The following is a 26,811-nucleotide window of genomic DNA, read 5'->3' on the forward strand; positions in this document are numbered from 1 at the left end:
GCCCTGGGTGGACTTTTGCCCCGTGGCTGGAGCGCCCGTTCAGCCTCTTCTCTCAGCTGCCGCAGTCTCCGCTGGAAACCTCTCTCTCTCGCTCCGTTGCTGCCGCTCCTCCCGAACCCGGAGTGCTGGGCGGCCTCCTTCGGTCGACGTTGGACTCTGCAGGCTGGCTGGTAAGAAGCCTCTCTCCTTCTCTCTCCGTACTGCTGCCGTTCCTTTGTTGCACCGTGTACTGATGAGTTCAAACCTTACTCGTCGCCAGTGTAAAGTATGTGTCTATACTTAATCCCATAATGAAGAGACAGCTTGGAAGATTCAACGTAGGTCTTTACTTAATACCAACAGGCGGGAACTGAGGGGAGATCAGTACCCACAGTACTATTTATACCCCTATGGCCAGGAGTGGTACTACGGTATCACTACGCCCTACAAAGTAGTGCTGCCCTGGCCATAGGTTTAAAGTAACATACCTATTACATACACAACAGTTAGCTGGCAAGTTCACGGTGAGCTAGCACACACAGGGGGACCACGTGTTGAACCCTACCCAAAATCCCTGGGCGTCACCCTGGACAGGACTCTCGCCTATCGGCCTCATCTCACCAACACCAGCCAAAAAGTAAAAACCAGGGTGAACCTGGTCTGGAAATCCGCTGGAACATCATGGGGGAGCACAGCCAGAACTCTTCGCACCGTAACAGTGGCCCTAGTCTACTCTGCTGCAGAATACTGCACTGTCTCCTGGTCCTGCAGCCGCCACACAAAGATCGTGGACGTGCAGCTAAATGCCGCCATGTGGACGGTGTCAAGGAGGCTGAAATCCAATCCAACCCATGGCTCCCAGTGCTGTCCCACATTGCCCCGCCTGCCATTCGCCGCAACACCACTGTGCTCCGTGAGATGGGAAAAATCATCAGCAACATTGACCTTCCCTTCACAACGACTTGAAAAACCCACCATGAAAGCACTTAAAATCACGCCGGCCATTCTGGGGAGCAGCAGCCAATATTTATGCAGCGGCTATCAACCCACTATCCAGATGGACGAAATCGTGGGACGCATGTAACATAAAGAACCAACACCACATCACTGACCCAACAGCAGAGATCCCTGGTTCCGGCCTCCCTCGGAGACAGTGGACAGCGCTCAACCCAATCTGCACAGGGCATGGACAATGCGGCCTCCTGCTCCACAAGTGGAAGATGAGGGACGACCCGAAGTGTGACTGTGGCCATGAGTCCGGGACCATGGAACACATCACACCAACCTGCCAACTAAGATCTATCGCAGGAGTGCCCCTCATTTCTCCACTTGGCATCTCAGGATGCCACTGAATGTATAGCCAAACTAGATATCCCGTTATAAGCTTTTCCCGTCATACGAAACAACTGCACTGAAGTGTCAGCATTGATTTTGTGCTTGTCCCTGGAGTGGGGCTTGAACCCACAACCTTCTGACTCAGGAGCATCTGTGTGAAAGATCGCTTGGCTACCTCATTATTAAACATATTAAAATTGGAGTATTATCCTTCTGTGCGTCTGCCCTTCTCTGCTGAAAGTGCCGACTCTCACTGGCAGGTGTGCCAGCTCACCTTTGGTACTTCACCCAAGGGGCCATTCTTCAAGTGTGAACCTCGATAGACCGGGAGTCATTTGAACCTGGTGGGAGACTAACTAGTCCGTGTAGAACACCAGTTTCACACCCCGCCTGATTTTCCTCTCCATTGACTTCAATGGCAAGTAAAACCATGCAAGGTGTAAACCCAGCTTTTGGTTCAGTTTGCTGCCCGCAGCGAGGGTTAGCTTAAAATAACCCCACCGTGCCAGCATGCTATTGAACCACAGGGTGCACATCACTCACTGAGGCTAGTCCTGTCCTCCACCAACATACACCTTCCAGTAAGGGGGCCGCTGGATGGTGATCAGGAGGAGGAACTCTAGCTGATAGTTTACATTCTTTAGCCCAGAGCCAATTCTAGCACCCTTAACTTCATCTGGATTGAGATCAGCTAACTCAGGACAGACCGGGATGGCTCAGATAGCAAGTGCAGTGCCTGGTCTGGTACTGAGCCATATGGGAACAAACAGCTCAGTACCAGAGCGGACACCATACTTACCAAATGAGCCATCAGCTGGAGCGAACGTTTGCTCTCTAATACGGACATTTATACACTGGTCTCTTATTGTGTAGCAGACAGCCACCTGAACATCTGGCCAAGGATCTCCTCACTTAGGGCAGCATTCATTCCAGTTGACGTCATGCACTGTTTCGTTGGTCAGTCATCCAGTGAAGCGGCACACTCTTGGGGTTCTCTGAGAACCTCGGCCACTTTAGCACGATGCTTGCAAGGGCTGCAAGCACCGCTAGTCTAACAGAGAATCGCCATGCTGTTTATCTGGAATGGTTTTACTTGAGGGAACTTTGTTATATTTGCTCCTCCTGGCTCCACGTTAAAGTAAGTTAAAAAAATTTACAAAAACTGAAACTTAGCTTGTCATTCAGCCTTCAGCCATCCCCTAGTAGGACCACTGGTTAGGCCGCTGGAGAACTGCGTATACCAATCAAAGCTTGCGTGGAGCAAGAGCCTCCTAGTTTTTGACCAATTTCAGAGCGGGGTCCTACTCCAGGCATTAGGTCCATTATCAGCATATTCAAGGGGCTGATGCCTGTTTCAGGCTGATGCCAGGGACACCTCTAGAGCACTCAAACCAATGTGGCATAAGACACTCTGTTTGGGATGCTGTGGAATGTTGGCCACATAAACTGGCCCTCGTTTTGTCTCTGATCTTTTCTCATCCTTCATTTTGTATGTTCCTATGTAACAAGAAAGGAAAGTTCAGAGGATCACTGATCACATGGGCTGCAAATACAGACCCAGACTCAGGAAGCAGCAATTCTGTCCATGGGCACTGATGGAGAGATGGACTGTGATTGGTCCCCGGTGATGGGGAGGTTGGCTGTGATTGGCCCCTGGTGATGGAGACCTGGGCTGTGATTGGCCCCTGGTGCTGGAGACCTGGGCTGTGTTTGGCCCCTGTTGACGGGGAGGTTGGCTGTGATTGGCCCCTGGTGATGGAGACCTGGGCTGTGATTGGCCCCTGGTGCTGGAGACCTGGGCTGTGTTTGGCCCCTGGTGACGGGGCGGTGGGCTGTGATTGGCCGCTGATGATGTAACAGTGGGGTGTGATTGGCCCCTGGTGATGGGGAGGTGGGCTGTGATTGGCCCCTGGTGATGGAATGGTGGGGTATGATTGGTTCATGATGAGGGAGCGCTGGGCTATGATTGGCCCCCGGGCCCCCTGACTCTTTCATGTGGTTTTATAGACAATGCGTTCTCAAATTACCTGAGCATTTTTTGTCTCTTTCAGTATCGTCTTGAGACCTTCACCGAATCCCGGCAAACTGAATGGACATACGTGCCATTTACCGGTGAGTGTGTATTTAGCGAAACCTCCAATTTAAGCATTTTCACGGTGACTACCCGCACCATGTTACTGAGCTATGAGAAACCGATATCAAACATCTATCTGAAGACACACATCTCCAGTATTCCCGAGCGCACCGTTTCAACCTAAATCAGTGATAACCAAATTAGCACATTGCCACATGGCCTCGGTGTCACCGCTGTGGTTCATCAGTGAGCAGCTCAACAGCAACTACACGCTTTGCACCACTTGAGGGCTCCCCCAGATTAGGCCTCTTGCACATCCCCCACTTCCTTCGCTCCACCACTGGCGGCCGTGCCTTCAGCCATCAAGGCCCTGCACTCTGGAATTCCCTCCCGAAACCTCACCGCCTCTCTACCTCTTGCTCCTCCTTTAAGATGCTTCTTAAAACCGACTTCACCTGTCCTAATCTCTCCTTATGTGGCTCGGTGTCAAACTTTGTTTGATAACGCTCCTGTGCAGCGCCTTGGGACGTTTTACTACGTTAAAGGTGCTATATAAATACAAGTTGTTGCTGTTGTTGTTTTAAATTTGCATTTTCATTCAATTGTTTTTGTCGGATATAAAAATACAATCGGTTATTAACGACAAACTATTCATCAACAAATGAATGACAGGGCGATCGGGGGTGATTTTAAAGGTGAGCGAGAATCGGCCAGGAAACAGTCGGGCCCTTCGCGCCGTGAGGCCTGGGAGATTTTAACTCCCAAACTTCACCGGCATGCTGGCTGCCAGTCTCTTGCCTCATCGTGCTATCTGGGCGGGAGCGGGATTACAGCTGACAGGAGGCCACCGGCGGGGACCTGAAGGAACGGTCTCCCGGCAATGGTAAAATGTTGGGAGGTGGACGGGTGAGTGGGGGGGTGGACGGGTATCACCATTGGGCAAGGGGGAGGGAAGCGCGGGGTGGGGAAGGCCTAAGGTTCCCTTGTGGGACCTGGAAGAGCAACATTATAACATTACACAGTGCCCTGGTAAAACGTGAGCATGACACTACACTTAGAAAATACACAGGCGGTTGCTAAAATGCAATCCCGTGTCCCTCTGTGATGTTTGCCAAGTTCACCGTGAAGTGCAGTTAAGAACCGTTGTATGGCAACAGTGTAAAGTTAAGCCACACCTAAGAGAGCCTCAGTTTAATGCCTCAGCCGAAAGACGGCACCACCGACAAGACAGCACTCCCTCAGTACTGCACTGGGGTGTTGGCCTAGATTGTGCACACAAGCCTCTGTAGTGAGGCTTGGAACCCACAACCTTCTGACTCTGGGGCACCATTGCTCTCAATGGCACTGTAGACCCGAACAACACGGAGCAGGTGTATCGATGGCCGGTGGTGAAGGAGCGTGTGCTGCAAATAGTCCCCGAGCCGTATTATGAATAATTTATTCCTCAGACTCTTTCCCTAGTTTTGACGTGTGATTAAGGGTTGCAAAATGTTTTGTTTCCAGGTCAGTCTGTCGACAGCTGCGCCTGTGGATGTCCTCCCCTTCCATGGGATGTCGCAGTGGAGTGCCCACCAATGTTTCAGGACTTTACAAAGAAAGTCCCAGTTCCTCACACTGCAGCTGTCAAGGTAATTGTTGTGCATTAGCCCAAAGACTACCGGTAAATCCAGGAAATCTTCAGTCTCTCTGGGCTGATTCCTTTTCTCACTGTGAGGTTGAAACAAGCACTAAGATTGCAGTGAAAAATGTGAATCGTTAATAGAATATTAAAGAAAGAATTTGCAATTATAAAGCACCTTCCAAGTGCTGAGGATGTTCCTATCCTAATCTGTTCTATCCTAAACCTACCGAATCCCAACCCAGTCTAACCTATCTGCTCTAGCCTATTTAACCTACCATAGCCCAATGTTACTCTAGCCTGTCTGAAGCTATCCTGTCCCGATATATCGGATCCTGATGTATCCCACCTTGTTCTATCCTATCCCAATTTCTCTATTCCTAATTTATATAGCCAACTTTACTGTAGTGAATGCCGATACATTCTGTAATGTATTTAGATTATCCCTTTACTAAGGTAGTCGGGCATAAGCAAACAATTGTAAAACTTTCTATCCTGTCCTGCTCTGAACTGGGGCCGCCTTGCTCTGAACCGGGGCCGCCCTGCTCGAACCCACCCTGAAGAGGGGAACCCACTGTTCAAAGATTGAGAAAAAAGCTGCAGTTGAACTGGAACAGATTGGAGGCCTGTGAGACCAGGCTCATTTGATTAACTAACTTGTGTTTTGTTTCAGCATTGCCACAAGTGCAAGGGCAGGGGGAAATACCGGTGTTCGCAGTGCGGTGGAAAAGGAAAGGTGGGTAGTGGACTGTATGGTCTGGTCTCCTCACCTCAGTTATTTATCTATAGCCTGCCTGTGATAGGAATAACTATCCTCCAAATCCTTTCCTCAATGGCTTTTACTCCCCTCCACTATTGAAGATGCTGACTCTTGCAGCCCACCAGCACCTTGCAGTTTGCCAGTCAAACTATTCAACTGCAGTGGCCATCACGGCCTACCTCGATTCTGTTCGCCTTCGAGTTGGGAGCTGATGGATGGCAATGAAGATTCCTTGGAGATTACCCCACCCCCCACGCCCTCTGTAGCCCAGAGATGCTGAGGCCAATTGTGATGGCCACCTCAGCAATAATCAATGAACTCAGCACAGACTGGAGATAGAATCTGGAACAATTCATACCTCACTGGGCCCTCTGTTTGGGCATTAAGTATTCTCTGTTATGGGCTCGTCCTTGTCATTGACGCAGAGCAGCACATGTCCTCTACCTGGTAGTGTAGTGGTTATGTTACTGGACTAGTAATCCAGAGGCCTGAGCAATAATCTGGTCAGACTGAGAGTTCAAACCCCACGGTGGCAGTTTGAGAATTTGAATTCAATTTAATAATTCTGGAAATAAAAATCTGGTATCAGTAAAAATGACCATGAAGCTGTTGGATTGTCAAGTCCCACTCCAGAGATTTGAGCACAAAAATCTAGGCTGACACTCCAGCGCAGTGCTGAGGGAGTGCTGCACTGTCGGAGGGTGCTGTCTTTCAGATGAGACGTTAAACCGAGGCCCCGTCTGCCCCCTCAGGTGGGCATAAAAGATCCTATGGCACTATTTTGAAGAGCAGGGGAGTTATCCCCGGTGTCCTGGCCAATATTTATCCCTCAATTAACATCACCAAAAACCAGACTATCAGGTCATTATCACACTGTTTGTGGGAGCTTGCTGTGCGCAAATTGGCTGCCGCGTTTCCTACATTACAATGACTACACTTCAAAAAGTACTTCATTGGCTGTGAAGCACTTTGGGAAGTCCGCTGGCCGTGAAAGGCGCTGTATAAATACAAATCTTTTTCTTTTTTTAAAACCCAACTGGTTCAATAATGTCCTTTAGGGAAGGAAACCTGCTGTCCTTGCCCAGTAAGGCCACATCCCAAGAATGAATACAATAACTTCTTTTGATCTGTGCAGAATTTCACTGCTGTTTAAAGAGCAAGATTTAAAAATCAGATTTAAAAAAATATATATTTTCTATTTAACAGTTTTTGACTATATGCCTAATAGTGATTGACAAATGGAAGAGTGTTTTGAAGAGGTGACGGATTGAGGTTCCCAAACTGGCGAGAGGTGGGCGGGCACACCCAGTATTCAGAGCCGAGCTCCCTATTCCCAGTATTCAGAGCCGAGCTCCCTATTCCCAGTATTCAGAGCCGAGCTCCCTATTCCCGAGATGTAAAGATATGAGAGCAGTATTCAAGATTTGGATAGAACTGGACTTCAAAAACAGTTCAGACTTGAATTTATATCACATCTTTCATGACCTCAGGTTGTCCCAAAGCCAATGAAGTATTGTCAGAAATGCAGCAGCCAATTTGCGCACAGCAAGGTCCCACAAACTGCAACATGATGATCTGTTTTAGTGATAAATATCGGCCAGAATACCAGGGAGTATTCCCCTGCCTTCTCAAATAGTGCCGTGGGATCATTCACGTCCACCCGAGACGGCACCTCCGACAGTGCAGCGCTCCCTCAGCACTGCACTGGAGTGTCGGCCTAGGTTTTTGTGCTCCAGTCTCTGGAGTGGGACTTGAACCCACAACCTTCCGACTCAGAGGCGAGAGTGCTACCCACTGAGCCAAGCTGACACTCGTTGAGGGGAAAAGGAGTGCTTGCAGCTTTGGAATGGGGTGAATGTCGAACACTCCCGCGCTGCACTGCCTAAGTACACTCTTGCTTTCAACTGGTGTGTCTGATAAATTCAGGCAACTTCCTGCATCACGGGGGTCATTTTAACTGAACTGGCTGGGCGGGAACCCCATGGGATCGGGTGGAACGCCGGTTTTACACCCCGCCCAATATTACTCTCCACTGACTTCAACTCCTCAGTTTCCGATACCCGACGGCTGGGTTAGGTTAAAATGGCCCATATCTCACTGCCAGTTCCTGTGTTGCCTGAGGTAGCGTGCAGCTCCCTGATCCGGGCTGGGGCCTGTACTCTGCTGTTTAGCGTGAGAGTGAGTTCTTTTGCCGGGCGGGGTTGTTTTGGAGCCAGGTGTATTCTCTGCATGATTCAGCAGCCGCTGTCAGACTAATGATTCCGATGTACACGTCAACTACAAGTTGTTTCTTTTTTAATGCAGTTAAAATGCCTGTCGTGTGGAAGCCGAGGGATAGTACATGGAAATAAGAGGTGCATCCAGTGCGGAGGGAGAGGAAAGAAAAGGTAAATAAAAAGACCCTTTTCTTAAAGAGAGCCACAAAGAATTTCATTCAGTGTTAGGTTTCTGACCTATTGGAAAAAAGGAATCATTTTGTAAAGGTGCTGTACAGTGTGGAGCCCGGGTCTGATCCCCAGACTCGATTGTTAGCTGACTGCAGCTGGTTGCGGGGGTGGGGTGGGGTGGAAAGTGTAAAGTTTGTGGGTTGTATAGCGAAGTAATACACAGACTACAAGAGTAACTTAAACAGGACTTTACTATTCGAAGGTCAGGGCGAATCTGCCCAATAAATTCTGCCACAGCACTTATATACCGGTGTGGTCACCGTCGGTATTACAGTATACAGCAGCCAGGATAAAGTAGTGCCACACCTAAAATAGTTCTCTTAAAGGTGGACGGTTACATACAATAGTTCTCTTAAAGGTAGAACAGTTACATACACTACAATCCTCCCTTTTTAGCTTACAACATACTTATTCCCCATTAACATAACATCATAACATATCCAACTTCATGTTACAACAGTTCACAGAGGTAGTCTCTGCGGAAACAGTTCACAGATTCAGTCTCTGCGGGAAACAGTTCACAGATTCAGTCTCTGATCTTCTTGACTCGGTCCGGACCACGCCTCCGTGGTGTAGTCGGGTCACCTTGCTAGAGGGACTCATCCCATAGTCCTTCCCTAGACTTAACAGCTTTACTTCCATCACTTCTGAACCAGCATTGCTGACTTTTTAAAACAAACAAAAAACAGTTGGATTGCCTTGGGAAATTTTCCTACCTTCCAACTGATTTGGCTCCATTCGGGGGACCACGTGTGTGATCGGGTAGAGGTAATAATGGTTCAGATGGTTATCATCTTCTGCTTCGTCTTTTCCTTTTTTGCTTCTTGGAGACTCTCGGGGCTCCATTGTCAGCTGCCAGCTGTAACGCCACCATCTCCCTATGTTCCTTAGACTTTAAGTGATTCATCCTGATTTCGGCACTTTGGGAGTTCTCGGCACAAGCTGGGCAGACCAGGTCCTCGTAATATTCAGTGTCACTCAACAGATCATGGTAATATTCGGTGTCGTCCTGAGCTAGGCCAGCGAGAGGGTCTTCTATTTCCTCCTTACCCAGCTGGACGTTAGCCGACTTTTGTTCCAAATCCCGACATCTGTCCTGAAGAGACTTCATCATGCGTTCAGATTCATCCCGCTTTTTCTGGGCTTCCTGCAAGTCTTTTACTAATGACCTCATTTGTGATTTCAATACTTCAACTTCATTCGGAGATTGATTGATCGGACTATTCAATCCCTCTACTGCAGTAGCTGTTTCAGTATTCTGTTGTTCTACATTGCCGTGCGTCAGCATACTTTTGGCATCCAAGGGCTGTTCTGCTGCAGACTTCTCAGTCTGGGTTGCCACCTCAGCTCTTCCAATGACTTTTGAGAGCTCCCTTCCCTTTGAAGATTGAGGCTCGTATTTAAGTTTTTCCCATTTTAGAGTTTTATCCCTCAGCATATGAATGAGTTGGCTGACTGTTAACTCTTCTGCCATCATCCCTTTTCCATTAACTACAGGGCTGTTTATAACCTTGCCCTGGAGGAGTTGGCTGACTGTTAACTCTTCTGTCCTCATCCCTTTTCCATTAGCTGCAGGGCTGTTTAGAACCTTGTCCTGGGGCTCCTTGGCTGCTTCTACTTCGCCATCATCCGCAGCCCCCATCATTCGAATTTCCACAAATGAATCGTCCGGTGATGCTGCACCCAACTTCAGTAGGAGCTCGGAAGTCATGTCGACCAACTCAGCTTTTTCTGCCTGCAACCTGCTAACCAGCGCCTTCAGTTGCGGCACATCTTGTTCCACCGGATTGGAGCACGCCCCTTCAGAAGCCGAATCAGCTTTGATTCGTTTGGCCTCCTCGTGCAGACGGTTTGTGTGCTCCTGCTCCCTTTTCTTCCCCAGCTGCTTCTGTTGTCTTTCCAGATTCTCCCATTCGGTATCATAGAACTTTTTCATTGCTTTCATCTCTTGCTCGAGACGGCAATTCAATTGTTCTAATTGCTGTCGTAATCTGAAATAAGTTTGCGTTCGAGCTCGATGTTCCTCAGTAATATATATGTCTGTAACTTGAACAGACTCAGAATTCTCTGTCAAGCTATGTTGTTGTTGTTCAGAGGAATTCTGTTCTGAAACTTTGTTCTCCTCTGGAGCATAAGCCTTTATGCCCACATTCATTCTACCAACCTTAGTCAGCAAGTTCATTTTAGACTTGTCTTTCATGCTTGGGCTGGTCTTATCGTCATCCGTTTCAGAGTCTGAGCTGATTGTCTGCCCCGAGTCCTCACTCGTTATTGCTTTGAGGTAGTGCCATTCCATGTCTATTTTCTTGATCCACTCCCGTCCTAGAAGTGGTGGTCCTCCCTCAGGTAGTACGTATAAGTCCATTCCGGGGTGTTCTTTGCCCCTGTCTCTCACCTTGACTCTTATCTTTCCCATGGGGTATACTTTATGCCCCGTGTATGTCTGCAATACGAACTTGGTATCTCTCAAGGGTATATGTGAGAATAGCCGGTTGTAATCCCTTCGATTTATGACTGATAGGGCTGATCCAGTGTCCAATTCCATTCTCACTTGGACTCCGGCTATTTTTAGCATGACCCAGATAGTTTGTAGGTCAGCTTCCTTACTCACATTATGAATTCTCAGACTACCCAGTTCCTGGCCGCTTGGGTCTGAATCCGAATTCTGTTCATCTGAACTCTTCTCAACCACCTTGTGTACTTTGTTGTACTTTTCCTGTGATGGCTTTTTTTTTTGGTTGTTGGTCTTCTTCCCTGACCGGCATACTTTGGCTATGTGACCCAGTTTGCCACATTTCCTACAGTCCTGGTTTTTAAACCAGCATTGGTTCTGGTCGTGTGTTGTCTTCCCACAACGATAACATTTCGTTGCACCCGAAGTAATTTGATCCACACTGAGGACCGCTGCCTTCAGCTGCATTTCCGCAGTTCCTTTCGCTGCGGCTTCGTGTGATGCTGCAATAAGGACAGCCCTATCCAGTGTAAGGTCGTTCTCTTCGAGCAGTCGCTTTTGCGTTCCTTCCTTCGACAACCCGCACACGAACTTGTCTCGCAATGCCTCTGTCAGATTTCCTCCAAACTGGCAGTATTTCGCTAACCTACGCAGTTCGACCAAGTATTCCGCGTTGCTTTCCTCTTTCCGTTGCGTTCTCGCATAAAATTTGAATCGTTCCGCCAACATCAGCGGTGTGGGGTTCAAGTGATCCTTCAGAACAGCAACAATATTATCGAAGGTTTGATCCGCCGGTTTAACTGGTGCTAGAAGATGCTTCAATAGCCCGTATGTCTTCACCCCCATCAAGTTTAGCAAGGTGATAGCTTTATCATCATCCTCTATTTTATTGGCCTCACAATATATCTCAATGCGTTCTACATACGCGGCCCAATCTTCTACCTCGGAATCGAAATCGTTGATGTTACCATGCTTAGGCATCTTCACCTCCCTGATAAACAACAACGAAATATTTCTTTAACTCTTTTTTTTTAATTTTTTTTTTTTTTTCCAAGATGGCGGTTTCCCCGCGCTTATCTTCTTTCCCCGCCCCTTTCAAAATGGCGGTTCCCGCTTCTGTCTTTTTCTCCGCCTACTGGCGGCTTCCCGCGTTTTCCCGCGCTTATCTTCTTTCCCCGCCCACTTTCAAGATGGCGGTTCCCGCTTTTCTTCCCCTGGCGGGAGGGGTAAGCTTTTCCCTCGGGCGATGGCCGCTGGCTTTCGGGGTTCACAGCCTGCTCTTCGGCTTCAGCGCGTTCCCTTCTCTCGGCCGGGCAACCGGCTCTGGTACAACCCGTTGACGGCGAACGGTCTCAGCCGCTGGCTGGATCTCGCTCAGTCTCCCTCGCTCGGGCTCTGTCTCTCCGGTGCTGGGTACAACCCGTTGACGGCGAACAGTTTCAGCCGCTGGGCTGGATCTCGCTCAGTCTTCCTCGGGCTCTGTCTCTCCCGCTCGCGCGGCTCTCGCTTGCTCTCTCTCGGGCTCTGTCTCTCCCGTTCGCGCGGCTCTCGCTCGGGCTCTGTCTCTCCCGCTCGCGCGGCTCTCGCTCGCTCTCTCTCGGGCTCTGTCTCTCCCGTTCGCGCGGCTCTCGCTCGGGCTCTGTCTCTCCCACTCGCGCGGCTCTCAATCGCGCCTCCCAGCCCTCTCGCAGTCCGGTGCTTCCCTCCCCGGCTGCGGCTGAGTTCTCCGCGATTTATTTATTTTATCTCTTCCCGCGCCTTACGATCCTGGTCGCAGCGCTTCGTGGCCTCGGTCACTGTCCGACCTTTTTCACCCAATCGCTCCTCCCAGCCTCTCGCAGTCTGGTGCTTCCTCCCCGGCTGCAGCTGCGTTCTCCGCGGTTTATTTATTTTTATCTCTTCCCGCGCCTTACGATCTGGTCGCAGCGCTTCGTGGCCTCAGTCACTGTCTGGCCTTTTTCACCCCAATCGCGCCTCCCAGCTTCTCGCAGTCCGGTGCTTTCCTCCCCGGCTGCGGCTGAGTTCTCCGTGGCTTATTTATTTTTATATCTTCCCGCGCCTTACGATCCCGGTCGCAGCGCCTCGTGATCACGGTAGTTGTCCGGCCTTTTTCGCCGTCGCCGTCTAGCCGTCTCACGACGCTCCCCAGCCCGCTTGTACCGCGGCTTCTGCTCCACGCTGCCCCAGTCTCAGCGCCTCTGGGCCCGACTTCTGTCCGGCTCCTTTCCCCCTCGACCGTGGTCGAGTGCACCGCCCTTATCCTCCGTTTATTTGTTTCTATTTTCCCTTTACTCACAGCCCCCGTGGCCGACTTGCTTCTCGTGTTGATCGGCTCACTCACCACCGTGGCAGAAGGGACAATCCGTGCCTGTTGCTGATGGAAGACTTCGTGTTTGAAATCTTCCTCCTTTCTTGGTCTGCTGACTCGAGTTTTCTCTCAGCAAAACGACGAGGGCGGGTGCCTCTTCTCGACGCTCGTTTACTTCTTCAGAAGTATTGTTGCCGCAGGGTAAGATCGAACTCGTCGCCACTGTAAAGTCTGTGGGTTGTATAGCGAAGTAATACACAGACTACAAGAGTAACTTAAACAGGACTTTACTATTCGAAGGTCAGGGCGAATCTGCCCAATAAATTCTGCCACAGCACTTATATACCGGTGTGGTCACCGTCGGTATTACAGTATACAGCAGCCAGGATAAAGTAGTGCCACACCTAAAATAGTTCTCTTAAAGGTGGACGGTTACATACAATAGTTCTCTTAAAGGTAGAACAGTTACATACACTACAGAAAGGACATGATACAATCGGCCTCAGCACCTCTGGGTTAGAGAGAAGGTAATTCAGGCAGGGTTCCCACATCTGATCCTAATCTAGTGACACACGTTGGAAAATACTTGCGTGTGGGCGAGGGGGAGGATCGGGTGTGTGTGTGATGGCCCTCATGGTTGAACAGCTAACCCAATCACACTGCTCTGGGCTCGCACGCGAGGAGCAGCTGAGAGCTCGGCCCGCCTTTATCAGTCAACTGGGACATAATCTTAAAACCCGAGCTCAGCTGTTCAGCGGTGATGTCAGAAAGCACTTCTTCACACCAAAGGTAGTGGGAATCTGGAACCCTCTCTCCCAAAAAGCAGTGGATGCTGGAGGTCAATTGAAAATTTCAAAACAGATTGATGGATTTTTGTTAAGCAAGAGTAGTAAGGGTTACAGAACCAAGGTGGGTAATTGAAATTAAGATATAGATCAGCCATGATCTGATTGAATGGTGGAACAGGCTTGAGGGGCCTATATTCCTAAAAGGATAAATTTGCAGGGCAATGGGGAAAGAGCAGGGGGAGTGGAACTAATTAGATAGCTCTTTCAAAGAGCCGGCACAGGCACGATGGGCCGAGCGGCCTCCTTCTGTGTATGACTCTATGAATCCGCCCAGTGTGTGCCAGGCCTCGCCAGTGGCACAGGCTCTCGGGGAAATTTTACCCCTTAAAAGTCGCCAGTCGAATTGTTGAACAAGTTTTGTGCAGGTGAAGTTGTTGTTGGCCTTTTGCTGCTGGCTCCCCCAAAATCTAGCCCCAGGATGTAAACGGGGCCTATGGGACCAAAAACGCATTGGTTACTGCGTCCAATGGAAGTGATCCCTGTGGTGTATGTAACCTGTTCCACCTTAAGAGAACTTAAGCCTGGTCCACCTTAAGAAAGGTACTACTTTCTTTGGCTGCTGTATACGTAATACTGGTGGTGACCACACCGGTATATAAGCACAGTGTAATAATATTGTATTCAGTATAGTCCGACCTCCAACCAGTAAAGACCTGTTGAATTTACTCTTGTGGTCTGTGTAGTAATTCTCACTATAACACACAGACTTAACAGTGGCGACGAGTCCGATTCTTACCGTGCTGCAGTAATTTCCACGGCGACTTCGTCCACAGACAGGACGTCGAAGAGAGGTTTCCACCCTCATCACCTACGGGAAGACACGTCGAGCGGCAGGCATCGAGCAACCGGAGTGCAGAAGACATCCTGACCTCGAAGCCTCCATCAGCGACTGTCAGCTTCTTCTACTACCTCGTGGTGGGTAAGCCGGGCAGCGACGCGACAGAAAGTCAACCGCGTTGGCTGTACAAACGGGGCTGGGAAGACGGAGGAATAAGGGCGGTGAGGTCGATCGCGACCGGAGATACGGGCCGGGCCGCTTTCGAGCGAGAGGCGCAGCGCGGTACATCGATCGCGACCGGAGATAAGGGCCGCATTCGGGCTAAAGGCGCAGCGTCTGGGGAAACTGAAGGCGCGAGAGCCGCGGTGAAGCGGGGACAGCGTCGGGGGACGGGTGAAGACCGCCAAGCGCGGGAAAACCGCCATTTTGTGGGCGGAGGACGACGGCAAGAGCGGGAAGCCGCCATCTTAGATAACATTAAAAATACGATAAATTGCTACGATGCCTAAACATGGGAACATTAATGCCTTCGACAGTGATATAGAAGACTGGGCTACGTATGTAGAACGCATACAAAACTATTGTAAGGCAAATAAAATTCCTGAGACAGATAAAGCACTAACATTACTAAACTTAATGGGTGCGAAGACATACGGGCAATTGAAACACCTGTTATCACCAGATGAACCGGCGGATAAGACGTTCGAACAGATTGTTACTGTCCTAAAAAATCATCTTAGCCCCATGCCGCTGATGCTAGCGGAACGATTTAAATTTTACGATAGAAGACAGCTGCAAAATGAAAGCAATGCTGAATATTTGATGGAATTACGTAAGCTAGCAAAATATTGTCAGTTTGGAACAGGACTGACAGAGGCACTTCGAGATAGATTTGTGTGTGGTTTATTTAAACAGGATACACAAAGGCGACTGCTCGAGGAGAATGAGCTGTCTCTCGAGAAGGCGGTCACTATGGCAGCAGCACACGAGGCCGCAGCGAGAGGCACGGCAGTAATGCAGCTACAGCCACCGGAACTCAGTACAAACAAATTGGGTTTGAGTTCTGTCAAATGTTATCGTTGTGGAAAGACAACGCACGATCAGAACCAGTGTTGGTTTAAAAACCAAGAATGCAGAACGTGTGGCAGGCTTGGCCACATAGCTAAAGTATGCCGGTCAGGAAAGAAGACCAGCAATAAAAAGTCACCGCAAGGAAAATATGCAAAGGTACACAAGGTGACAAAGAACAGTTTGACCGAACAGAAGTCAGATTCAGACGCTAGCAGTAATGAACTGGATAGCTTAAGAATACACAACGTTGGTAAGGGTACAGACCTCCAGACAATTTGGGTCACTCTTAAGATAGCAGGAGTCCAAGTAAAAATGGAATTGGACACTGGATCGGCATTGACGGTCATGGATAAGAAAGATTACAGAAGGTTATTCCAACATATTCCCTTACAGGATACGGAGATTATATTGAAAACGTACACGGGGCAAAGAGTGTACCCCATCGGAAAAATAGAGGTAGAAGTGGTCCACAAGGGCGAAGGAAGCCAAGTAATGGACTTATATGTGCTACCTGAAGGAGGTCCACCACTACTAGGACGGGAGTGGATTAGGAAAATGAATATGGACTGGCACTCCTTGAAAGCACTAACGGTAGATTCCGGGGAAACAGCTGTCAAACCTAAACGATTGTCCAGAATATTGGATGAGGCTAAAGAAGTGTTCCAGCCGGGACTGGGAACACTGAGAGGAATTACGGCAAACATCAAGATTGATGAACATGCACAACCAAAATTTTTTAAAGCCAGACCGGTACCCTATGCAATACGACCTGTGGTTGAAGCAGAGCTGGAAGCACTAGAATGTTCAGGGGTACTGTCTAAAGTAGATTGGAGTGAGTGGGCTACGCCCATTGTTCCCGTTATGAAACGTCCTGCAAACAATAAGCCAGGAGATCCAGGGAAGGTTCGCATCTGTGGAGATTTCAAGATCACCGTTAATCCGGTGCTTCACACGGTGCAGTATCCGCTTCCACGGATTGAGGATATTTTTGCTTCACTGTCTGGCGGGAAACACTTCACCAAGATAGACCTGGCGCAGGCGTACTTGCAGATGGAGGTTGAAGAAGAGTCACGCCAATACCTCACGATCAACACGCATCGAGGGTTGTACCGGTACAATAGGCTGTTTTTTGGTGTGGCATCGGCTCCAGCAATTTGGCAGAGGGCCATGGAGCAGGTATTACAGGGAATTCCAGGCACACAATGTTACCTGGACGACATTCTGATCACAGGTGATGGTGATGAACAGCATCTCACTAACTTGGAATTGTTGCTCAACAGACTGAAAGAGTATGGACTTAGAGTAAATCGGCAGAAATGTGAGTTCTTCCAGAAGCGGATCTCGTACTGTGGTCATGTCATTGACCGGGAGGGGCTTCATAAGTCTCCTGATAAGATAGCGGCAGTTGTAAAGGCTCCCGCTCCGGAGAATGTCTCTCAGTTGAGGTCGTTTCTAGGATTAATTAACTATTACCATAAATTTCTGCCAAATCTATCCACGGTGCTGCATCCGTTGAACGCTCTTTTACAGAAAGGGGTACCATGGGACTGGGGCGAAAACTGTAAGAAGGCATTTCGCAAAAGCAAAGAATTGATCACCTCAGAGGAAGTGTTGGCTCACTTCAACCCGACACTGCCTATTCGGTTGGCTTGTGATGCTTCTCCATATGGTATTGGGGCAGTACTCTCACATAAATTGCCAAATGGCACGGAAAGGCCAGTCGCGTTTGCATCCAGATCATTGACCTCCGCTGAGCGCAACTATGCGCAGATCGATAGGGAGGCCCTTAGCCTTGTATGGGGAGTGAAGAAGTTTAATCATTACCTACAGGGCCAAAAATTCACACATCTGACGGACCATCAACCGTTGGTGTCCATTTTTAACCCTAAGAAGGGTGTTTCGGTGATGACAGCACAGCGTCTCCAGAGATGGTCTCTTTTCTTAGGGGCACATCAATATCAGATAGAATTCAAAGGTACGAAACAGCATGGCAATGCTGATGGCCTGTCGCGCCTGCCACTACCTGAAGATGAAGACACGATGGAAGTTGACCCTGTTGAGTTATTTCATTCGACCATTATCGAGTGTTTACCTGTCACCAACGCAAGTATTGAAAGAGAAACCAGGAACGACCCGACACTGTCCAGAGTCTACGAGGTGACAGTGAAAGGATGGCCAACACGGGGTGATCCTCTGTTACCGGCATTCTCGGCAAGGCGAGACCAGCTGTCCGTCTGCCATGGTACTTTGATGTACGGGACAAGAGTGATTATTCCTCCCAAGTTAAGGGAAAGAGTTTTAAAAGAACTACATGAAGGTCATCTGGGGGGAGTTAAAATGAAAAGTCTTGCTAGGGCTTACGTATGGTGGCCGGGTATTGACCAACAGATTGAGGAGTTAACGAAAAGCTGCGCTGGGTGTCAAAAAGTGCAAAATGCACCTCCGATAGCACCACTACACCCATGGGAATGGCCTTCAGCCCCATGGCAACGCGTACACATTGACTTTGCTGGTCCATTCATGGACTCCATGTTCCTAATCGCGGTGGACGCACATTCCAAATGGCCAGAAGTCATCAAGATGAATACCACTACTTCAGAAAAGACAATTGTGGTGTTAAGAACAATATTCGCAAGGAACGGATTGCCAGAACAGATCTGTTCGGACAACGGACCACAGTTTGTATCGGAAGAATTCCAACAATTCTTAAAGAAGAATGGAGTTAAACATTATACCTCTGCCCCATATCATCCGGCGACAAACGGGTTGGCTGAAAGATTTGTCCAGACATTCAAAAAGGCTATTAAGGCCATGAATGATGATCAGATTCCGCTGCAACACAAGGTCGATAAGTTCCTGATGTCATATAGAAACGCCGATCATGCCGTGACTAACCAAAGTCCTGCTATGATGTTTTATAACAGGAGGTTGCGGTCCAAGTTGGACTTGTTAAAACCAAATGTGCGGAGGGAAGTGGAAAACAAACAGTTTCGGCATATTAACAGCAAGACCACTCGAACTTTCGACGTAGGACAACCAGTGATGGCAAGGGGCTATGGAAACGACAAATGGCAGTCCGGAACAATCCGGGCCAGACAACGACCTCTGATGTACACCGTAGATATTGGTCATAATGTGATAAGGCATCATGCGGATCAACTGGTAGAGTCGAGAGCAAGGGTCGAACCCATGGTTGTGACAGAGACAGCTGTGGAAGACGTTCATGAACCTGAAGCATCTACCTCGGCTGAGAATGTATTTGATGATGATGACACCCAATACATTGGCAACCAACTAGAGGAGGCACCTCAACAACAAGAATCAGAGACCACTGAAAGGCGTTATCCAAGCCGAATCAGAAAGCCTCCTGAGAGACTGGACCTTTGAACTGTTATACCTGAAGTTATATATGTATATATGTTATGTTTATTTGGGGATATGACTGTTGAGCTAAAAAGGGAGGATTGTGGTGTATGTAACCTGTTCCACCTTAAGAGAACTTAAGCCTGGTCCACCTTAAGAAAGGTACTACTTTCTTTGGCTGCTGTATACGTAATACCGGTGGTGACCACACCGGTATATAAGCACAGTGTAATAATATTGTATTCAGTATAGTCCGACCTCCAACCAGTAAAGACCTGTTGAATTTACTCTTGTGGTCTGTGTAGTAATTCTCACTATAACACACAGACTTAACAATCCCCGCCGTCTAAATGCAGCACAGGTTATTCAACAGACAACGTCCTGCCTTACAAAGTGTTTGTGGAAAGAATTGAGTTTTCTCCAGGTAACACCAGTGTCCTTATGCTCAGGTGTGGCCCCTGTCTAGGCCGAGGCACTCGAACCTGCCATGTCTGCAAAACCAGTGGCCAGTTACTATTCTACATTCAGCTGACAGTAAAATGGTAAGTGGGGGGTTTATATAGGATATTGTCATATATCCCTATTAAAAGAAGAAAGAGAGGCGGAGAGGTTTAGGGAGGGAATTCCAGAGCTTAGGGCCTAGGCAGCTGAAGGGACAGCCGCCAATGGTGGAGCAAATAAAATCGGGGATGCTCAAGGTTGTGGGGCTGGAGGAGATTAGAGAGCGAGGGAGGGGCGAGGCCATGGAGGGATTTGAAAACAAGGATGAGAATTTTAAAATCGAGGCGTTGCTTAACCGGGAGCCAATGTAGGTCAGCGAGCACAGGAGAGATGGGTGAACGGGACTTGGTGTGAGTTAGGACACGGGCAGCCGAGTTTTAGATGATTTCAAGTTGGCGGATAGTAGCACAAGGGAGGCCAGCCAGGAGTGTGTTGGAATAGTCAGTCTAGAGGTAACAAAGACATGGATGAGGGTTTCAGCAGCAGATAAGTGAAGCAACAGCAGACTCGGGTGATATTACAGAGGTGGAAAGAGGCACAGAAATGTAGTCGGAAGCTCAACTCGGGGTGAAATATAACAGCAAGGTTGCGAACAGTCTGGTTCAGTCTCAGACAGTTGCCAGGGAGAGGGATGGACTCGGTGGCTAGGGAACAGAGTTTGTAGCGGAGACCGAAGACAATGGCTTTGGTCTTCCCAATAATTAATTGGAGAAAATTTCTGCTCATCCAGAACTGGATGTCGGACAAGCAGTCTGACAATTTAGAGACCGTGGAGGGGTCGAGAGAATTGGTGGTGAGGTAGAGCTGGGTGTCGTCAGCGTACATGTGGAAACTGATGCTGTGTTTTAGGTTGATGTTGCTGCGGGGAAGCATGTAGATGAGAAATAGGAGGGGGGTCAAGGATAGATCCTTGGGGGACACCAGAGGTAAAGGTGCAGGAGCGGGAAGAGAAGCCATTGCAGGTGATTCTCTGGCTACGACCAGGTTGATGAGAATGGAACCAGGCGAGTGTAGTTCCACCCAGCTGGACAATGGTAGAGAGGCATTGGAGCAGAATTTTATGGTCAACCGTGCCAAAGGCTGCAGACCAATCGAGAAGGACGAGGAGGGATAGTTTACCTCTGTCGCATTCAACTAGGATGTCATTTGTGACTTTGGTAAGAGCCGTTTGTTGTGTAGAATGGGCCTATTCTCTCTGGAGTTTAGAAGAATGAGAGATGATGGCCTAGAAATTGAGTTTGCGCTGCGCCAGGGCTTTAGCGCCGGAAGTTAGCGCCGGCGCTAAGTCCCTTTGCGTGCGCCAAAAATTCAGTAGCGCCGCGCCCAAACGGCTGCCGGCGCTACTGAAGGGTTTTAGTGCCTGGAAACTGGCGCAACGCGCCGCATTGCGGCGCTATTCCGGCGCTGCGGCGCCCGCTGCGGTGCGGCAGGCTCTGGAAGTGCAGGCCTCCTCCTTCCGTTAAGGAGGAGCTGCCTGCGCCCGGCCGCGGCCCGCGCAAATCTCTTCAAAAATGAGCCCGGCACCTCGGACAAGTGCCGGGCTTGCATCTGTTCCGGGGGGGGGGGGGGGAGAAGTCCGGGGAGGGAGCTGCGGGCAGGCGGCCGGCGGGAAAGCGGCCGGCCGCCGCGCCTCCTTAAAGCGCCGGCGCAGACTCCGGCAACACTCGTTTTCCGGAGTCTTAGTTGCGGCTGCCACTGGCGAGGCGGCCGCAACTGAATTTCGGCTTGGGGCCGGGTTACCACGGCAACCGGGACGCTGCGCACACCGATGACGTCATCGGTGCCGGCGCAGCGCTACCGGTCTACCGCCGCGGAAGGGCCCCAGGCAATTTAGGAACCGGCGCCAATTGCAGCGCTAGGCCCTCTAGCGCCGCAAAATCGGTGCTAAGGGCACTGAATTTCTAGGCCGATGTCATTGAAACATACAAGATTCTGAAGGGGGTTGACAGGGTAGATGCTGAGAGGTTGTTTCCCCTGGCTGGAGTGTCTAGAACTAGGGAATATAGCCTCAGGATAAGGGGTCGGCCATTTAAGATTGAGATGAGGAGGAATTTCTTCACTCAGGGTGGTGAATCTTTGGAATTCTCTGCCCCAGAAGGCAGTGGATGCTGAGTCTTTGAATATATTCAAGGTTGAGATCGATAGATTTTTGGACTCTAAGGGAATCAAGGGATATGGAGATCAGGCGGGAAAGTGGAGTTGAGGCAGAAGATCAGCCATGATCATCTTGAATGGCAGAGCAGGCCCGATGGGTCGTATGGCTAATCCTGCTCCTATTTCTTATGTTTTGATAATATGATAACGACCAGATAATCTATTTTAGTGATGTTGGTAGGCTAGTATCACAGAGTGTACACCTCCAGACCGGTGTCAACCGTCAATGAGTCTGTTGTTGTGTTTGAGCAGGATCAATAATGTCTTTGAACAAGTGGCTGACCAGCAGGTCGGGCTTCCTGTGACACTCTTTGGTAAAGTGACCGGGCGCAATGTCTTCGCCGATGAAAGCCATCAGGTAAGAGAGGGCCGTTTCTGGAGAGCTTGCTCGCCGTCACACCGCTATCTGTCGGGGCTGAGGGTCTCTTGTCAGCTATATCGGCCTTGAGCAGCGCCGCACAAACTGACCCGGGAAACTAGCTTTCAAAAGGGTCTTGAATGTAGGTCCATGATGTGTAGTTATACCGCGTGCGGTGAGGCACAAGCTTGTCGTAACATAAACGGCCGACGTATCCCGGTATAGTGGCAGATCGTGACAAAAATTCTGGGGATTTCACCTCATTCCTTAAAGAGAGATTGCGCGTGACTGCTGATGTGTATTGGTACGCTCTCTGTTAGCTGTGGATCAGTTGGTAGCACTCTTGCTTCTGCGTCAGAAGGTTGTGGGTTCAAGTCCCACTCCAGTACTGCTGGGGCCCTCTCCCTCCATTTGGAACCATTACAGCCACCACCTCGGGTGTATCACTGGGCTTCCCCGGGAGCAACAGTAAGCGGGAGGTAAATGGGACAGAAAGCCAGCCCTGTGAACCCCTGCCCCCATCTGCATTTGCAGGGAAGGGGCAGCCAGTGGTAGCTCCGGCTTGGGCAGGGAGAGGTATGAAATGTTTTGGCAAGCTATATGATTCTCTCCAGCTGCGTTCCTGCTAGCTGTCCAGACGAGTGTTAACTTCCTGCAAGCACAGGTTGATCAAAGTGATTGGAACAATAGGTTCCTCAGGAAGGAGTCAAGCCATTTCATTACATGTAACTGTTTGGGGAACAAACGTGAAATAAACACACGTAACTAACTCCAGGAATCATCAGCTCGTCTTAAAACTTTGCTACATAGCTAAGACTGAGAGAGAGTGAGGTCTGATTGCTTTTCATCGGCCTGCAGTTCTGCCCATCAATCAATTTGACTGGTTCTAACAGCTTTCGGGTTCTTGTGTGTTAGCCGTGGCTCAGTGAGTAGCACTCTTGCCTCTAAGTCAGAAGGTTGTGGGTTTGAATCTCACTCCAGAGACTTGAGCGCAATATCTAGGCTGACACTGCCAGTGCAGTGCTGAGGGAGTGCTGCACTGTTGGAGGTGCCATCTATCGGGTGAGACGTTAAACCAAGGCCCCGCCTTCCCTCTCTGCTGAACATGAAAGTTTCCATGGCACTATTTTGAAGAAGAGCAGGGGAGTTCTCCCCGGCATCCTGGTCAATATTGATCCCTCAATCAACATCACTAAAACAGATTATCTGGTCATTATCTCATTGCTGTTTGTGGGAGCTTGCTGTGCGCAAATGAGCTGCCGCGTTTCCCACATTACAACAATGGCTACACTTCAAAAGTACTTAATTGGCTGTAAAGCACTTTGGGACACCCTGTGGTTGGGAAAGGCACTATATAAAGGCAAGTCTTTCTTTCTTTTCTACCCTCGGACTAATCTGATTTGTTCTGACAGGCTTCAAATCAGCCTGATCTGATTGGTTGATACTGATGGCTTACAATCTCAATGAAACAGTTGATTTTTTTTTAATGCTAACAATCTGACATGGGTTAAAACACTTGTCAGTTTAAAATGTTGATAGTTGCCATGTATGTCGCCTAACCATTACTTCCTGATTCATCTAATCTCCTGTCTAACTCCATTCAACCTTGAATGTGTCTTGCACAACTATGCAGCAATGGCCCTTCTCAATAAAAAGAAAATACTTGGCTTGGAGATTCTGGATGTTGACTCTAGGTAACAAAATTGGCGAAAGTGTTCCACCTCCCAGTACTCGCATCCTTCATCTTGATTAGCACATTTACACTCTTAAAAACATGTTTGCAAAATACAAATGGAAGGAAAGGGTTGAATTGGTAGGCTTGATATTTCAAATTTAACTCCCTTATCCCGGTTCTGTTTCCTTCCCTCAGGTCTATACTATAGTTGGTTTTCCAGACCCTCTAATTGATCAGATCTCCCAACAAGGGGTTCAAGAACACCAGGAGAAATTTGGAAGAACAGTGTGTGTTCTCCAACAGGTGAGAATGGACCGGGAAACTGCAGGCACTACAACCCAAGATGGTGTCTGTGACCTTATACTGGAATCTGTAGACACTACAACCCAAGATGGTGTCTGTGACCTTATACTGGAATCTGTAGACACTACAACCCAAGATGGTGTCTGTGACCTTATACTGGAATCTGTAGACACTACAACCCAACATAGCGTCTGTGACCTTATACTGGAATCTGTAGACACTACAACCCAAGATGGTGTCTGTGACCTTATACTGGAATCTGTAGACACTACAACCCAACATAGTGTCTGTGACCTTATACTGGAATCTGTAGACACTACAACCCAAGATGGTGTCTGTGACCTTATATTGGAAACTGTAGACACAACAACCCAACATAGTGTCTGTGACCTTATACTGGAATCTGTAGACACAAAAACCCAAGATAGTGTCTGTGACCTTATACTGGAAACTGTAGACACAACAACCCAACATAGTGTCTGTGACCTTATACTGGAATCTGTAGACACTACAACCCACCATTGTGTCTGTGACCTTATACTGGAATCTGTAGACACTACAATCCAACATAGTGTCTGTGACCTTATACTGGAATCTGTAGGCACAACAACCCAAGATGGTGTCTGTGGCCTTATATTGGAAACTGTAGACACAACAACCCACCATAGTGTCTGTGACCTTATACTGGAATCTGTAGACACAACAACCCAAGATAGTGTCTGTGACCTTATACTGGAAACTGTAGACACTACAATCCAACATAGTGTCTGTGACCTTATACTGGAATCTGTAGACACTACAACCCACCATAGTGTCTGTGACCTTATACTGGAATCTGTAGACACAACAACCCAAGATGGTGTCTGTGACCTTATATTGGAAACTGTAGACACAACAACCCACCATAGTGTCTGTGACCTTATACTGGAATCTGTAGACACTACAACCCAAGATAGTGTCTGTGACCTTATACTGGAAACTATAGACACTACAATCCAACATAGTGTCTGTGACCTTATACTGGAATCTGTAGACACAACAACCCAAGATGGTGTCTGTGACTTTATATTGGAAACTGTAGACACAACAACCCAAGATAGTGTCTGTGACCTTATACTGGAAACTGTAGACATTACAACCCACTATAGTGTCTGTGACCTTATACTGGAAACTGTAGATGCAATAACCCAAGATAGTGTCTGTGACCTTATACTGGAATCTGTAGGCACTGCAACTCAATTCTAAATTTACCAGAATACCACCTGGACTATAGGGGTTAAATTACGAGGAGAGATTACACAAACTAGGATTGTATTCCCTGTAATTTAGAAGGTTAAGGGGTGATTTGATTGAAGTTTTCAAGATATTAAGGGGAACAGATAGGGTAGATAGAGAGAAACTATTTCCGCTGGTTTGGGAGTCTAGGACTAGGGGCATAGTCTAAAAATTAGAGCCAGACCTTTCAGGAGTGAAATTAGGAAACACTTCTACACACAAAGTGTGGTAGAAGTTTGGAACTCGCTTCCGCAAACGGCAATTGATGCTAGATCAATTGTTAATTTTAAATCGGAGATTGATAGCTTTCTGCTAACCAAAGTTATTAAGAGATATGGAGCAAAGGCAGGTATATGGAGTTAGGTTGCAGATCAGCCATGATCTCATTGAATGGTAGAACAGGCTCGAGGGGCTGAATGGCCAACTCCTGTTCCTATGTTTCCAACATAGCGTCTGTGACCTTATACTGGAAACTGTAGACGCATCGAGCTGAATCTTAACTCCCAAAAACGGGTGGGTTGGGATTGGGTCAGAGGTTAAAATTTTAAAAATCTGAAACAGGATCCCAACCTGCCTCAAACCCGCCCACTTCCGGTTTTAATGGAGGCGGGATGAGGGTCGGGCGACCAATCCGCTCTCAGGAGGCGGGCTGGTCATTTAAATATTTTAAAGAGGCTGCAGTCGATCGGGCTTCCCTGGCCTCTGGAAACCCGACAGGTGAAAGGAGGCGATAAGGGCTGAATCCAAACCCACGACCTCTTCCACCTAGAAGGACAAGGGCAGCAGTCGCATGGGAACATCGCCACCTCCAAGTGCCCCTCCAAGTCACACATCATCCTGGCTTGGAAATATATCGCCGTTCCTTCATCGTTGCTGGGTCAAAATCCTGGAACTCCCTCCCTAACAGCACTGTGGGAGTACTATCACCACATGGACTGCAGCGGTTCAAGAAGGTGACTCACCACAACCTTCTCAAGGGCAACTAGGGATGGGCAATAAATGCTGGCCTTGCCAGCGATGCCCACGTCCCATAAAAACAAATTAAATTTTTTTTTTAAAGTGCCTTTACAGCACCGATTGTGGGCCAGAAGGTGCAGGAGAGTTTCCTCCAGGCCCAACAAGCTGCCTAGTAAACCCCTCCCCTCACCGCCCCCCCCCCACCTGTGATCTGTCTGCTCCCCCACCCCCCCCAACCACCATTTGCTCCCCTGACCACCATCGGGCCCCTCCCTCCGCCGCCGTCGGGCCCCTCCCTTCCCCCCCCCACCATCGGACCCCTCCCCCCCCCCTCCCCGGCCCGCCGTCGGACCCCACCCACCCACCCCCCGGGACACCATCGAACCCCCGGACGACCATCAGACCCCCCGCCAAAATCAGAAACCTCACCCCTCCCCCGGCGATCAGACACCCCCACAATCTCTCTCACCCCCACTAGACCACCTGCTCTCAGCCCAGCTCGGCTGCGGCCTTGTGCTGTCGGAGTTCCCACCTGCCAGTCAGGCTGACTGTGGG

At 49.0% G+C, this 26,811-nt stretch overlaps 1 protein-coding gene across 3 annotated transcripts in view; it reads left to right on the forward strand.

Annotated features, from left to right (window-relative positions):
• LOC147110887 (protein SSUH2 homolog) overlaps positions 1-26,811 on the forward strand; it is a 107,441-nt gene that overhangs the window by 69,506 nt on the left and 11,124 nt on the right. Inside the window, exons 5-11 of one of the 3 annotated variants that reach the window (XM_086001266.1) lie at positions 3,366-3,426; positions 4,892-5,016; positions 5,680-5,742; positions 8,071-8,153; positions 19,483-19,575; positions 21,941-22,046; positions 23,917-24,024. In XM_086001266.1, the coding sequence (XP_085857392.1) occupies positions 3,366-3,426; positions 4,892-5,016; positions 5,680-5,742; positions 8,071-8,153; positions 19,483-19,575; positions 21,941-22,046; positions 23,917-24,024 (639 nt within the window). The remainder of the gene's footprint in view (positions 1-3,365; positions 3,427-4,891; positions 5,017-5,679; positions 5,743-8,070; positions 8,154-19,482; positions 19,576-21,940; positions 22,047-23,916; positions 24,025-26,811) is intronic. The other 2 variants (XM_086001269.1, XM_086001268.1) reach the window with 2 other exon arrangements.

The sequence above is a fragment of the Somniosus microcephalus genome, chromosome 11 (assembly GCF_052327205.1).
Source record: "Somniosus microcephalus isolate GS21.2 chromosome 11, FLI_Smic_1.0, whole genome shotgun sequence".
Lineage (NCBI taxonomy): Eukaryota > Metazoa > Chordata > Chondrichthyes > Squaliformes > Somniosidae > Somniosus > Somniosus microcephalus.